The 17148-nt window shown below is 35.1% G+C and overlaps 1 protein-coding gene across 1 annotated transcript in view; it reads left to right on the forward strand.

Annotated features, from left to right (window-relative positions):
* LOC137398114 (E3 ubiquitin-protein ligase rnf213-alpha-like) overlaps nucleotides 1-17148 on the forward strand; it is a 60054-nt gene that overhangs the window by 30380 nt on the left and 12526 nt on the right. The window contains exons 11-16 of the mRNA XM_068084223.1: nucleotides 8952-9054; nucleotides 10313-10562; nucleotides 12606-12720; nucleotides 13011-13132; nucleotides 13721-13804; nucleotides 15789-15895. Of these exons, the coding sequence (XP_067940324.1) occupies nucleotides 8952-9054; nucleotides 10313-10562; nucleotides 12606-12720; nucleotides 13011-13132; nucleotides 13721-13804; nucleotides 15789-15895 (781 nt within the window). The remainder of the gene's footprint in view (nucleotides 1-8951; nucleotides 9055-10312; nucleotides 10563-12605; nucleotides 12721-13010; nucleotides 13133-13720; nucleotides 13805-15788; nucleotides 15896-17148) is intronic.

The raw sequence follows: 17148 nt of genomic DNA on the forward strand, positions 1-17148 counted from the left end.
GAATTCTTTATTCCTAGATTTTAATAGCTATAGCTGGAACGACACATGATACCAACACTGAGAAATATATATAAACTAGCTGTACTACCCGACGTTGCCCTGATAATAAAAAGTTTTGGACAGAAAATTGGTTTGTATTTAGCATATAACAACATTTCCATTCTAACCTTCAAACTATATATCATGAGATTAGTGTTTTGTGTAGCTGAAATAAATAAAAAGAGAAAATAAAAACAACTGTAAAGATTTTCAACCTTTGCCAAAACGACTGTAACTATCAAATTATATCATGAGGAAAATGTTTTGTGCAGGACCACTAAATTAAAAATAAATAAAATAACTGGAAAGGTTTTCAAAACCACTGTAAATTTAAAATTTCATAACTTTCAGCAGCGTATATTTTTTAAGAACATACAGTAGAACCTCGCTTCTCAAACATAATCCATTCCAGAAGTTGTTCGAAAACTGAGTTGTTCAAGATCCGAAACAATTTTTCTCACTAAAATAAATTATGTATATTTTAATCCATTCCAAGGCAATAAAACAACTTCTGTAAAGTATTTTTTAAACATTTTACGCCATAACCTGTATTGCGTACTGCATACTTTAAATAGAAATGGGTAGATATAGATTGCGTTTAATTTTGATAAAATGTTTTCTATTTATGATGATGGAAAAAGAAAACAAAAGTGAACATTTCATGCGTTTGGCTCTTGAAACATCAAAAACATTCTAGGTTCTACTGACAATTGCAATATTTGATAATGAAACGGCAAAAAATGCAACTGCAAATCAAAAATCGTAGGAAAACGTAAATATAAACAGCAATGGCACGTTTACTTCACATCTTTAAAGGAGAATCCTCCTCCAAAACAATTTAGGGTAACTCGACTGGAAGGGTTATCTCCCTAGGAAATTTCTTCAGTAGAAGAGGCGTTGTCCCACATGTTTTCTCCCTTTTGGTAAAGAATTTATGAAGCGTAAAATGCTTATCCGTTTCCAAGAGTTTCCGGAGCTTTGCTAATTGCAATGTGCATGCTCCAGTTTAGTCAAGAATCAAATTTATGTTCAAGCTCCGAGGCAAACAAATCTTAAAATCTTTGGTCGAAAACCTATGGCTAAAATAATTAGCAGGCGCATGGTGTATCCGTTATATGAAAACTTATCTGATCACCTGTCGATCATACCTGTCGATGCAATTCTCATGAGTTCAAATCCATCAGAATGCGGAATTTCAATATCAAGATTTTAAGATCTATAACCGTAATGCAGACAGGCGACAGACGACAGACAACCGACAGATGCCATATTTACTAGCTGTGCTATCTTGCGTTGCCCAGGTAATAGAAAAGTCTATGGACAGAAAATTTATTTTTATTTAACATAGAACAACATTTGCCATTCTAACATTCAAACTACTGTACATATCGTAAGAAAATTGTTTTGTCTTATAAACAATGAAAAGTAATGAGAGTTGCTTGCTATTAGCTTGGCACATTGCCAATGGAAAATTTGAGTAATAAATTAATAGTAATAAATTAATTTGAGCTTAATAATGTGAGCCAACAACTTCTCGTGACGTTATGCTATGACCCTGCGTCGTACACAAAAGCATTGGGTATTTGCTCCTATATAGCTACATATACGACAAATAATAGCTGTACTCCCCAATATTGCACGGGTCATAAAAATGTCTTTGCACAGAAAATTGATTTGTATTTAATATATAACAACATTTGTCATTCTAACTTTCAAACTACATATCATGAGAAAAGTGTTTTGTGTAGTTGAGATAATTTGAGAGAAAATACAAACAACTGTAACGCCTTTCAAACTTTGTCAAACAACTGTATCTTTCTAACTTTGTATCACGAAAAACATTTTTTGTGCAGGTCAAATAAATTAGAAAAATAAAACAATTACAAAAGGGTTTAGATGTAAATGTGAGATAAATAGCAAGTTATAGCTAAATTAATTCTGTTTTGCTACGATTACAATAAAATATTTTTCGGTAATAATACACTTAATAAAACTGATAAAATAAAGTAAAAATTCTGAATACGTTGAATTAATAATAGCAACTATTGCATAGAAGTGTGCGTAAAAAAGGTTACTGTTCCACCAGAAGCTATCCATCAAAACTGAATACGACGATACTGGTACCTCTCAGTACTGGTACAAATGTAAAGATGAGATATCGTTCTGTTTGGTTTTGACCAAACGGAGAGAGAATGTCATTGCTCTTCCTACGGAGATAATGTAATTTCTGCGTTGAAAGAATTGGCCTTGACCCCAGATATAGTAATTGAACCTTATGGAAAATGTTTCTCACTAGGGGCATCGTAACGCATAGGCGCTATGCTAAAATAATTAGTGTGCGCACACCATGTGCCGTTGTAGCTCAGTGGTAGAGGGCATGGATAAAAACACTGGTGGCTGCGTTCATCGTGAGTTCAAATCCATCAGTACATAGAATTTTTATTCCAAGATTTTAATAGCTAAAGCTGGAATGACCCACATACTAACATTGAGAAATATAGATATAGATATCTAGTTAGACCATTTTGATTCTAGCAAACGTAGATCTGCTCGCATCAAACAATGACTTTTTAGATATACAAAAAGTATATAGATATTATATATATATATATATATATATATATATATATATATATATATATATATATATATATATATATATATATATATATATATATATATATACATATTTATACATATATATATACATATATATACATTATACACTCTATGATGAGTGCAATAATCAAAGCCATGCCGGCTCGGACGTCGCCCGGTTAAACAAGGTCCGCGCTGCCTGTAGCTGAACCAGGACAAGGCAGTGAAAAATGGGCTACTGGTTCGAAACGAATGAAATGGACTCGGACTGATAACACGGACCTTATGCAGTGAACTACTTTATGAGTGAACCTCAAAAGTGGGGCTACATGGGAAGGATGCGTCAACTGTGGATAAACATGCGCCCTGAATTGCCACTAACCGCTAAGCAACTTGTAGCTCAGAGGAGTAACATAATCAAGCGGCACCTCATATCGAAACTTGAGGTAGATGAAATTAGGGAACAGTTCACCCAAGTAACCTCAACCAACGAGGAGTGCACTGTCACACATACACAATCATGTGTTGACTCACAGGTTGAAGAAGACATGCACTTGGACCTTGACCCAAGGGTGAGAGAGCTTGCGGAGAATATCATCAACAAGTTGTCAGCTGCTAATGATTATGGAAGCAGGGTACCACTACGAAGAGTTAGCAAGGCCATACCTAAGAAGCTGTTGAAGACATTAACTTGGCACTGGAGTCGATCTCAACTGAATCAATCAGTGAGACTAATGCCTTAATCTACAGTACAGCAACCGTCATCTTGGAGGAGATGGATATTAAGGCACTGCCAACAAGGCTTCAAGCCATTCCATCCTGGCAGCTAAGGCTTCAAAATAAGATCAAGGACTTGCGCAAGAAAGTTAGTAGGCTCAGTGAGAGATCTAACCACAGTTTGGAGCATCCAAAAAGGGAAACCACAATAGAAGCTCTAGAATCTGCCAAACAGCAGCTAGTAGCACTCTCGGCACGACTGAAGCGGTACACCAAAGAGCGGGATAACAAGAGAATGAACAAACTGTTCATCAATAATCCTTCTAGAGTGTATTCCCAGTTCAAAGGTGAACTGCAGAGGCCGATGTCTGAGCCTCCCCAATCTAGCACTTCAAAGTTCTAGAAGGACATCTGGGAGAAAGAGACTACTCATAACACCACTGCAAATTGGCTGAAGAGGCTTAAAGGGAGCCATCAACACACTGTGACTCAGCAACGACTCACCATCAGCAAAGAGGACATCAAGTGCAGAGTGCAGCGTATAAAGAACTGGCCAGCACCTGGCCATGACATGATTCAAGCCTTCTGGTTGACGAAATTGACATCACTTCACACTAGAATGGCTAAGCAGATGGAATGCCTAATAGAACGAGGTGACCATCCAGAATGGCTGACCAAAGTTCTAACTGTACTTCTGATAAAAGATCCAAAGCAGGGGCCGATTCCCAAAAACTATCGACCAATAACTTTGTTGCCCACCACTTGGAAACTGCTCTCAGGAATAGTTGCAGACAAACTGGAAGAGCACATGAGTCACTATATGACCAGTGCTCAGAAAGGAATTGGGCGCAACACCCGAGGAGCCAAACATCAGTTACTGGTGGATCGGACGGTTTGTAAAGACAGCAGGAAAAGGCAAACCAATCTTGCCATGGCTTGGATTGACTACAAAAAGGCCTATGACTCAATTCCCCATAGTTGGATACTTGAGTGCCTCAGTATGTATTGTAGAATGTTCACCCTGCTCTTGTGGCATTCATCAAGATGTCAATGACCAAATGGAAGACGGAACTGGAGGCTAATGGCAAAAAGCTGGCGAGTGTAAAAATTAAGCGAGGCATCTATCAAGGTGACTCCTTATCACCGCTGCTCTTCTGCATATGCCTAAACCCTCCAAGCAATATGCTGGAGGAGACTCCATATGGGTACCAGTTTAAGAGTGGCACCAAGATAAACCACCTCTTCTACATAGATGACATCAAGCTGTACGCTAACAAAGAAAGGGACATTGATTCGCTAATACACCTCACTCAGGTATACAGCAAGGACATCGGAATGACTTTCGGTATTGAGAAATGTTGAAGGCTAATTCTTAAGAAAGGCCATTTTATGCTCACAGATGGCCTAAGAATGCCAAATGGCACCATCAAAGATATAGAAGAAGGGTACAAGTACTTGGGGATTATGCAAAGCAACATCAACCACCAAGCCAAGGTACGTCACAAAGCCATTACTGAATACAAGAAACGCCTTCGTCAGGTCCTACGGAGCCCGCTCAATGCCAAGAACCAAGTCATGGCAATAAATACCTATGCACTGCCAGTAATAAGATATCCAGCAGGCATAATAAATTGGACTGAGGAAGCCACCAAATAAACAGATATAGCTACTCGTAAACTGCTGACCATGCATGGAGCACTCCACCCAAAATTTGATACTGCTAGATTGTATCTTGATAGAAAAGATAGCGGTAGGGGACTCAAAAGTGTACAGCAGACAGTGAAAGAAGAGGAGCAAAGCATCAAAGCATATGCAGCCTCCATGGCCATTTCAGATGTTACTAGCTGAATTTCAATCGGCTGCTCTTACAACGGACCTACGCCCTGATGATGAGGAAATTGACTGGCACACGAAACCTCTTCATGGTGCTTACCACCAACAAATATCTAAGATTGGCGATCTTCACCAGACATATATGTGGCTGAACAAAGAAACCTAACGGCCAATACAGAGTCGCTAATCATGGCAGCCCAGGAGCAAGTGCTCCCAACAAGGCAACTCCAAACGAAAATCTATCACACTAGAGACGATCCTAGATGCAGACTGTGCAAAGATGCACCTGAGACCATCCAACACATTATCAGTGGATGCAAGCAGCTAGCAGGAAACGCATACACTGAGCGGCATAATCATGTCGCAGGTGTTGTGTATAGAAGTCTATGTGATGAGTATGGCCTTAATAAACCGCAACACTGGTGGGAAGCTCCTGGTAAGGTGAATGAAAATGACCGCGCTAAGATCCTCTGGGACTTCTACATCCAGACTGACAAGCATGTCCTAGCAAACCAACCAGATATAGTGGTGGTAGACAAGGAAAACAAGAGGGCTACTATAATAGATATAGCAGTACCCAATGACTACAATATAGCCAGCAAAGAAAAAGAAAAGGTAGAGAAATATCTCCCTCTTGGAGAAGAGATTGAAAAATGCTGGAATGTAAGAACAACTGTAATCCCAGTAGTCATTGGGGCACTGGGCGCAATAACACCAGCGCATAAAATGTGGCTTGCCCAAATACCAACAACAATCAACTCAGGTGAGTTGCAGAAAAGTGCGCTATTGGGAACAGCTAAGATCTTGAGGCGAGTGCTCAAACTCCCAGGTCTCTGGTAGGAGACCCGAGTTAGAGCAACATTTACCACCCATACAGGGTATCTGGGGTGAGAAAACAATTTATATATATATACATGTATATATATTTATACAGTGAAACTCGGATAACTCAAACTTCAAGGGACCGAGCAAAAGTGTTCGAATTATCAGAGTGTTCAAGTTATCAGAGCACTGTCACAAGTCCATGTATTTACTTATTTATTAATAGATACATGAACATATACAAACTATAACATAAATCAAAAGCACAAATGGCTTGTTTCAAATTAAATGCTTCTAATGTAAAGTTTAAAACGTTTTTATCAAAAAGTATAGAGATTTTTCTATCACTTGAGATTGGTTTGTTGTTTGAGGTGATGTTATTGCCAGGACGTTTTTAGATTGACATTGGCAAAACTTGATCGTTGCTGAAATGCTCAAAAGAAAAGACATCTTTTTCTTTTGAGCGTTTTACCCACGATCAATTTTGCCGATTTTTCTTGGAATTTATGCAAAGATTACCTTACTTTACCTGGCATTCGGTAAGAGCAACACTCCGAGGCTGTTCAATTAAAAGCTTTACGAGGTTTTACGGTACATTGTATATCACTAGCGTTTTTTCAATGGATACTTATTGAATGTACACACGTATTCTGTGTTTAGGTCAAACGATGAATAGTTTTTTTAGCTAAGACAACGTATACGTTTAATTACAACAATTTTTAAAACGTTTTAAACATTCAACATTCCGACCTTGATTCAACACGGAATCAACGTCGGAAAACTATTCATCACGGGCTAGCCGGGTCACGCACTCAAGGACTTTCGCCACGCAAATACAAAACAAAAACAACATGCTGTTTTTGTTTTGTATGTGCGTGGCGAAAATCCTTGCGCCCGTGACCCGGCTAGCCCGTGCTATTCATCGTATAGCAGTATAAATCAAATTTCACCAAACCTTTAGAACAGTCGTTGACAAAAATATTTTGCCGATGGAGGTAGTAACGACGCTTATGAATTACGAAAAGTTGAGGTTTACCTCTATGACTTGGAATAAAGGGATTTTCTAAAGCGATAGCAACCGTTTCGGTAGCCGTTGGGCAAAAAACAGTTCGTTATAACAGTGTTGAGTTCGAGTTATATAGAGCCATTTATCATTGCGTGGGAACGGACCAAGCAAATCCAGTCGAGTTAACCATGTGTTCGCTATATCCGAGGGCGAGTTATCCATGTTTCACTGTATATATATATATATATATATATATATATATATATATATATATATATATATATATATATATATATAATATATATGCTGTTTTGGCAACAGCATATATATTATATTTTAATTCAACATCCAATATTTCAATGCAACATTTACTATTCTAACTTTTAAACTTCAAATAAATTAAAAGAAAACAAAAACGACTGTGACGGTTTTCAAATTTCAAATAGCAGTAATTTTAAAACTTCATATAATGAAAGAGGTGTTTGGTTGAAATAAATTAAGAGGAAAAATAACTCTGTAAAGGTGTTTCAACGTAAATTTGAAACCATCAGTAAGTAATGGCTAAATAAAGTCTGTTTTGCTACCATTACAATGAAGAGTTGTACTGAAAGGTATATAGTTATTTGGTTTTAATTAGTTTCAGTGTTGGCATGATGGGGCAAAAATATCATATAGAAGGGTATAGAAACCCATAGTAATTATCTAATGCAAACACCACCTGGTGAAAATTGTCAAAATTTTATATCCATATCAAAAATACTACATAATAAAAAATAAAATAGTACAAAACAATATGTTAACCTTAGTAACTATGGTTACCTGCAGTAACTTTAGTGCATTTAGCGGTTACGACATGCAAGAAAATGAAACATTCAATGCACTACAGGCAGTTTTTACCGTGGGGAGTTCTTACTTTTATGACAGATGTGTAGCATAAATGCTGAAACTAACCTAAAATGAATTTAGCTTACCAAACACGTAATTAAGGGAAGTTTTAGCATGTATTTACTAAACATCAAACTTGTTATTCAAATGTCATTACTTATGTGTTTTCGAATCCGTTTTTACTATAAGGAATAACACTGAACTGAAATCGCTAGGAACGCACATGTATATGTCTTTCAGGGTTGTGAAAGGTATTTTGGCAAATAGCACATCAACATTTTTGTTATTTTGTTGTAATCAGTACACCAAAAGCCAAATTTTAATTTCGAGAGAAATTTTTGTTGATATTGTACTGCCGAAAACAAATTCGCCCAAATATGGCAAGTACCAAAAAGCATCATATTTCATAAACTAAAGCAAAACAGTTTTATCACAAGGGCATCGTATCCCATGGGCGCACTGTATTGCACCTAATAGCATTTTAAGATCAAAGCAGCATATTATGTAGGGTATAAATCCAAACTAGTCACTGCAAACCTTTTGTAAGTTAGCTAACATATAGGGTACATGCATATGTGGTTTCCCTTGAGTAAATTTTCTAGCTCAAAATAATTGATTTGGTGGACTTAATTAGTATGAGTTTGTATCTTGATTAATAGGTTAAAATAATCTTGCTTTTGAGCTAGTGTTCCATTTTATATAAGAAATACTTTTTGTACCATGCAGAATCATCTGACTCATTGTAAAGCTTGTTTTGTCACCGCAGGTGTATTTTCCGGCTTAGATGGGGATTTGCCACTGTATGTATGCAGTGCAGTTGCTAAACTATATACAGCCTCTACATTTTTGGTTTGAGAATTTAACACAGTTATTTACAAGCAACTGTTATTGCTGAGTTACACATTGTGTTTGACTATATACAATTACCGTACATAGCTTCTCTCAAATGTCTAATTTATGATTACACGCAAGCAACTTAGAGCCCTTATGAACTGACTTGTACTGAGAAAGTTCATTCAGCAGGATATTTTTACATTGCTTTATATTTTAGTAAAAACCCAGAGCTCAACTACTACACAACTGAACAGCTGATTCTCCTTAGAAAGGAGCTCGGAAAACTCAATTCTACACACGATGTCAAATATTTTGACCAGGTTACTGACCTTTGTTGATGTAATATATCAAATTATTAGCTTGCCTAGACCGGTTTCATCTTTTACGCTAGAAAAAACAACTTCTTTTAAATTGGTCTTTTCAATAAATCTCTTTAAATGCAATAATACTAATGCCATATTTCAATACTATTGATTAGCATGATTAGGTTGATGACATTTAAAAATGGAGAAAATCCACCAGAACATGCATCAGGCATCAGAATGTTTCTTTTCGCTGTGCGTGGATGTTACGTAATGTATTTTTTATAATATTGAAAAGGGAACTGCCGGTCTCCTTTACTTTCTACAATACAGTCAAGCAATAATGCCTGTTGAACCCATGTTGAATTCCAATGATATATATTTAAATGAGTAAATAATATACAACAGATTACATGTAATATTGACGATAAACCATACGTGTATGCAAACATGCAGAGAGTGTCACATACATCTTTGCTTTAGTGATCGTTTTGTGGTTTTATTATATCTTGTCCTTTTTTAGGCTCCTCCCACTTTTCTTTGTTTTACGTGCGTTCTTCTATTACATTTTTTTTATCATTCGGGCGTCCTCGATGGTAACTGAGCCTGTGACCGGAAGGCTCGACCCTGTGACGAAGTGGTCAGGAGGTCGATCGCTACGACCCTGATCACATAGCTCTGCCGTAGCAATAATTTTTTGCAGTATTTTTTCACAGTAGGCGAGGGTGAACTTGAAAAACTTCTCTTTTAAAGGCATGTTTATTTAGAAACTTGTGTAATGTATTGGACATCATCGATTGTTTTTGGAACTGGCTGCAGATGTATCGACGATCCTACATTTAGGCATTCCAGTAGCTCCTGAAGGATCTTTATTATTTGTCTCTTAGTTGGTAAACTAACTTTCAGCTTGAACTCTATAAATATACTGTCTCATTTATGCTGTTGTAGTCTTTATTAACTAGTAGTCATCATTGTTACTTCTCTTGTGCCTTTTAACATTCTCTTATTTGGTTTTTTGACGATTTTATTTATTCAAAAAATACCACTGTTGATTCAAATTGTTCTACCCATAGATATATATACCATAGGTATATATATCTATGGTTCTACCTTTGTGAGTATTATAAGAACTGTATACTTAGATGAGACATTTTTGCTTGCTCTAAATAATAAATAAGAAATCAAAATAAGTGTCATGCCATGTTTGGACAAGTTTCTTGAGAGCAGCAACCATTCTTATTTAGATGTTTAGTTTAATTCTTAAATGGATCAACAGGCACAAGGATTGCTGGCCATGATACGCCCAGTTCAAGCGGAGGATTTACTACTAATTCTTGATGACTTTGAGAGATTAACAGCTAATGACAATGATGAGGAAGCATCACATAGGATAAAATATGAGGATTTGTCACAAGAGCATCAGGATATTGTTAATAGCATATTCTCTGAGCTCGAAGAAGTTTCATCTAAAGAAGCTGCACTAGAGATTTTCAACAAGCTTGGAGAGGATGATGCGCGAGATCTCGGTTAGTTTATTGTCAACTCTGCTTGTCTTATCTTTAGTTTGCATCGTTTACTTCTATTGATTGTTGCCAATTGCTTTTATTCACAGGGCTAGTTTTTTGGTTTTCACACAAATATTCAAAAATCAATGCGCACACATTTCAAATTCACCGGAACTATGGTTTGCGAGTGATTGCATCAAAGTATAACACTTGTGACTGTGTACAGTAGGAGCTTAGATAACATAAATAATCTGTTCCAAGAACCTCATTTACATTACAGGGACTTTACCTTATGCTGCTCATTGCAGGTAAATTGCCCATCTCAAAAGATCATCTCAAACTCACAACTTTGACCCTTCAAATAGAAAACGACCAAACTTAATTATTTAATTTAATGACTGTACAATCACGGTGGTAATATTGGTTTGCATCGGCAGCTTTTTCCTTTTTCCTTTAATTTTTGCTATAAAGTTTAGAGTTGATGACTGGTAATTTTACTTTGAGTTAAGAGGAGCACACATCTTCAACTTTAAATCAAATTGTTTTTCTATTTTCTTTCAAACAGCAAGGTCTACGCTGCAAATGGAACAAATTGCTTATGTCTAAAATAAAGCAAAGTGTCTACTTACTGTAGTAAAAAGCATTGTGTATCTGTTCATCCATTTATCTGAAGCCAGGTTTTTTGGTTAGAATAACAGATAGCTTTTAATAACTCATGAAGTTTAGCTCGGTAGATCAACACTATAACACTTACCCTAATTTATTGCTTTTGGGTTTCTTAACTTAAATAAATTCAGCTTACTAAATACATATTTAAAGCTAAGTTTTTGTATGTATTTTTTACTAAAGTAAACTCAACTATGTCATCGACTAAAACTTTATTGTCCAACTGTTTTCGGTTTTGCTATGACTTATATGAATAAAGCTACATTGAGATAGCTAAACACATTCTTAAAACAAAGTTTTTGTATGTATTTTACTAAACTAAATTCAACTTTGTTATGGGACAAACTTCTATCACTTATTTTTTTGCGAATCTGTTTTTACTATAACGAATAATGCTGAACAGAAATAGCAAACAACGTATATCTCTTTCAAGCGTTGTGAGAAGTATTTTGGCAAAAAGGCATCTCGCTATTTTATTTTATTGTAATCAGTACATAAACCGCCAAGTTTTAATTTTGAGATAAAAAATTTTTGATAGCAAAAAACAAGGATGAAAGTGAGGACAAAAAAGCACAGTGCTTCATCAAGTTTGGCAAAAGAAAATCTTATAACAATCCAATCCGCATCGCAATTCGTATGCGCACTCTATTAATTAGCAATTTAGTGTGTGCAATCTTACCATATACTGTATCCGGAGAGGGTTTGGAGAGGGTATACAGTATATGGTAAGAAAAGCCTAGTCTTGTGGTTAGAAGCACTTGTTTTTAAACTTGTGGTTGCAAGCTTCTAGACTTGTATTCCTAGACTCCAATCGCTATACACAAACAAACAAAAAACATTGTCATTTATATATATATATATAAAGGTTTGTCATTCTTCTGTCAAGCTATAGCGATTGAAATCTAGGAATAAATAACACAGTTCATACTAAACTTGAACCCATAAAGATTGTAATCACCAGTTTGTGAACAAGAACACCAGCCTTTTGTTTATACTTGTTACAAATGTTTTCAAAAAGGTTAGATTTTTGGAAACATTTGTAACCACTTTTTTTAGAAAGAAAAACATGTGGCCCTTGATTTCAAAAAATAATGATATTTATAATGATGAGGCAATTTATAAAACATTTTGCAATACCACACGTGGCTAAACTCCAGCATATACAATTCTGTCAATTTAACATTGGGGTCTGTGGCGCTTCAACTATTAAATATTAAATTAAATTCAAACCATGTTATAATGCTGACATTTATTTTTGCAGAGCTAGTTTCTGACTGGTTGGATGAACAAAAAGCATATACAATTCTGTCAATTTAACATTGGGGTCTGTGGCGCTTCAACTATTAAATATTAAATTAAATTTAAGCCATGTTATAATGATGACATTTATTTTTGCAGAGCTAGTTTCTGACTGGTTGGATGAACAAAAAGCAGCCAATGAGGAGGCAGCAAAAAAAGATGGAATTTCTGAAGAATTTTTCTCCAAGGCTTTTCATTCGTTTAGTTCTCTAAAGTATGTGTTTCATGATGTTGCTTCAGCAATGTAATTAATGATGTATCAATATTAAATTGATTTGATTTTTCCTGAAGAAATTAGTCATGTACAAAATAGAGCTACCAAAATTGCTGTTTCTACTCTGTTAAGTAAAAGCAAGAACAATATTTTAATATTTGATTATGCCTTGCAATGCAAATACAGCTCAGTTTACTTAGTGCCGTGTTCAATTCCAAGGCATTTATTTTTAATATTTGACGGTGTGACTCATTTAATGTCTGAATGTATTTGGTTTGGATGGTTTCTAGAGAGAGGTCTCTGAAGCAAAAACTGGAAACACTCTGGGAGGAGTTTATTGCCCATACAAGCAAGAGCATATCTAACTTTCTAGGCATTCCTCAGTTGGCCTATGTTCTTAAAAGATTAAAAGGTATGCAAAGAATTGAAAATGTGACTGTTTTTAGTAATTTCAACTTCTTTCAATGGATGCCACATATATGAATTTTTTATTCAGATTTGCCTTTTAATCTCCATAGGCTTTACTAGTTGATCATTGCAAGTGGCAGGTTAAATAGACCTAAACCAACGATGTAATTACTGTAGCACTTTGTTTTTCTTGCAATGACAGACTAGAAAACGTAAAATCTTTCATTCTTGTTTTTATTTCCAAGTCAATCAAATCCTGTCAACTGAATAACATCTGCTCAATATTGTTCTATATTGTGAATGGTAACTTTAAAAAGCTTCCATTCTTCTTGCAACAGCCTCAGAACCTTTTCAAAGCATTTTTTAAACTACAATATGTTCTCTTATGTAAAATAAAATTTATACATATTTATAGCTTACATTGTTTTGAAAAAATAAATATTTTACTTTTCGGGCTATTCCGTTCTATGATGACAAGGGGCCAAACTTTTATAAATCATTCGTGAAAAGTCAGCTACGATATGCAACCTTATTGCTTCTAACATTACATCACTTGTAAGTTAAGTCACAGCCATTCTTTTAACCATTGCAGTCATGAATAGGAATGCTGAAAAGTGTAGAACTTTACCAAATTGGCTAGAAAGAGGTAAACCTGTGCTCATCCCAGTTCCCAGAGGTATGTTTACATTTGACTCCAGAGGCTTTCGTAAACTTGCTTTCCTGTCGACCATTTGTAGAGAATGACAAGTATAGGTGCAATGCTTTTAAAGAAAATATGTTATACAATTCATTTAACATACATGAATGCCATTTGTCAATAGCCGTGTGTGCCAAAATTATCTGAGAATTTATTCAAGTTGCTGCAAAAACAAGTTATCCAAAGTTTTTATGTCTCAGTAAAAATCAACTTCATATTATTATGCTCAAAAATTGAAAATTAGTAATTGCACATTGAACTAGTTATTATTTAATTCATTGCAACTCTCAAAATGTTGAATTCAAAAGTTGAATAATCATCACCTTTCTAACTTTCACATTTATTTCTATTATATTTTGATGGACTAAACTTTTTTACAGAAGGGGTAGCTTTCAACAGTGTGATTTGAATACTTAAAAAGTGATAAGAATCCCTTTTTATGTTAATTAAAAACAATCACTAAATTAACAGTTGATATAACTTTTTTAGTAGTCTTACGCATTTAGAAAAAATTTGTACAAAAATGGAACAGCTGCCTTTTATTACAACACTTTTTTATTACTGCGCTAAGTTCGTTAATCTGATCAAAATAATTCAAAAGGTTTTTAAAAAAAATTTGTAAACCGATAGTATTTATGTAATATCTTGAGAATCAAAGCAGATATTGTTTTACTGTGAAATGCGTTTTATTCAGAACATAATTTTCCACAAAATTTGTATAAAAGAGTTTAGTGAATTCCACTTTCACAAAATTTCTGATGCTTTCTTTTCATTGGACGAACGCTGGGAATTTTTTATTGCCATAACGATAAAGACTTGGTTTTCCCATTTTGAAAAATAATTATAAATGGGATTGATGAGCCAAAATATTTTAGTAAGTTGCACATGAATGGCAGCAAGGTTGTTCGGTTGGAGACAAAATTTGATTAATCTAGCTAATGAGTAGGCTTTGTAATAAAAAGAAAAAATATAACCCTATTCATAAGCCGATTCATCGGCTTACTTTAGGTACTTCTTTGCTCTTCTCTCCTCTCCTTTCTCACACAAGCCTCATTAATAATACTAGTTTTTAATTTAGCTTGCTTTAAACATGATATTTCTGTTATGACAGAAATATCGAGTTCTACATTTTGTAAGCTAGTCCATAACAGCTTTCAATATCCCATCATGGTCTTTCCCCAACTGCTCCAGCTACCACCATTCCATTCTTCATGCATTCTACCCTATCCATCTCCAGAATCATTGCTGCTGCAATGAAATGTTGAGCTCAGTCTCTTCAGTCCACACAAATCTTTGCGGCTGAACCACAGGTTGCATTTAGCCTCTTCAAGAATGCCCAGCTCTTAGTTGCGCCCTCTACCCAGAAACAGCCCTTACTGCTGCTGAAAAGGAAGTTCGACTTCTTTACCACACCACCCTCTCTCTGTCTCTGCATTGTTCTAGCTTTCTATTTATGCTCTTCTGGCTGGCTGACTTTGCCATTCAACTGGGTGTCAAGTCAATTTTGGGCTGATTTGCACTGTGTGCTAGCTCGTCTTCTGACCGAGTTGCCTACCCAAGCTTGGCCAGCTGCAACCCTGCTGACTCCCACTGAACTAGGATTAAAAAAGGAAGCGTAGTCTAAGATTTTTTATCTTGATTGAGTGTATTTACACTCAATCAATATTGAGCAACTTATTTCTAGCAAGGTTTTAACTAGAACTAATATTGGGTATTCATTTGTTTCAGTACAGAAAATTTTGTATATTAATTATTTCGGCCTTGGTATTTTTAATGTAGCACCCATTTTTTAGGTAATGCTTGCGTGTGTAGCATGTTGCTTTTTCTTGCATTCAATGTATTCTATTGGCTATATGAGTATTTCATAGAATACAAAAATTTTATAAAGTTTATTTTTTCAAGCTTAGCTGTGAGGTAGTAATTTTATTTAACATGCTGGCATGACAACGAAAATACTTTTTAGAGCAAACCTTTCAATTGGTGCTGACGATTTATGAGGCAGATAGTCAGTTTGAGAGTCCTACAAGGAATGAAGTGTTGATCTGCAACAAACAAACTAGAAAAGATGAAGTAAGCCTACTTCTAACTCATTCGAAGCCAATTAAATTTCATGTGCTCCACCTTAAATACCAGTCATTTCTCATAAAAGTGCTATAATTTAACTTATTACTACAAGAAACTGAATTGAGATGTATTAGCCATTCAATTTTCAAATAACTAGCCTAGTCTCTCCTCTTTTAAAGGGAATAAAGTTCAGAGAGGGATTTTTTATTACTTACATGTAGACATGTGTTTCAAAGAAGGTTGTGTTAGAAAATTTCTGCTTTTCAAGAACCATTTCTTCCTGATATAAAGTTAGAATTTTACAATAAAAATGGTAACATTATAAGAAAGTTAGCCAAAGTTATGGTTTTGCTACATTCAATACTAAGTTACAAATTACATTTTTACTTTTAACAAAATTAGGAAACTCTAATTTCGAACTTTTCCTCGCTAGTATCATCCTTCAAATCAAAACATAGCAAATCTATATGCCAATATAACTCAAATAAACTGTCATAAACATGTTTCAAATAATAAAAATATGTTCAATAGCTCTGTTCTTGATTTTTCAGACTTCATAAACAGCTCTAAGAATCAGTATGACCCTATCAAATGTGAATGATAACTAGTTTGACTACGGCTGGCTACCTAAAATGTGCATTTTTATTTGATCATAATGATTCAAATTGACAAAATTAAAAGTTAATGAAAAGTTTCAAACAAAGAAAATAACGTTTTGATTTGATTTATGCAGTTTTTCACTGTCTTAACACTTATGAATCTGTGTATTTACTTCTGGAGTTGAGAAAAAACGATCGCGAATGATAAAATTTTAAGTCGCCATGATGGTTTCGGGTTTAGGTAGACGTTGATACGGTTTTAGTATTTTGGTTATAACTATTGCCAGAGATATCATTGAGGCATATTTGTAAGCTTTTTCCGATTGGCCAGAATTTTTTCTTCATAACTAATCAAAAAGTCTTTTCTAGAACTTAGAAATAGATGTACACGGAATGGGTAAATTTCCAAGGCTAGATAACTAGCGTTGGTAGCCTAGTTACGATCAAAATTTGCGAGTTACCTCGCGATGGTTGCGAATGAGTTAACACACTTCCTACCACACGCAACATCGTTGATTGAAACTTTTTTACAACATGATGTTTATTCACCAGCCAATTTTTGATCAAAATTCCAGTACTATTTTGAATAATTATCGGCAAATAATAACAATTATGTTATTTTTATAAAACCATTTTTATAACCCAGCAGTTTTGTTGACT

The sequence above is a fragment of the Watersipora subatra genome, chromosome 6 (genome assembly GCF_963576615.1).
Source record: "Watersipora subatra chromosome 6, tzWatSuba1.1, whole genome shotgun sequence".
In the NCBI taxonomy this organism is placed as follows: domain Eukaryota; kingdom Metazoa; phylum Bryozoa; class Gymnolaemata; order Cheilostomatida; family Watersiporidae; genus Watersipora; species Watersipora subatra.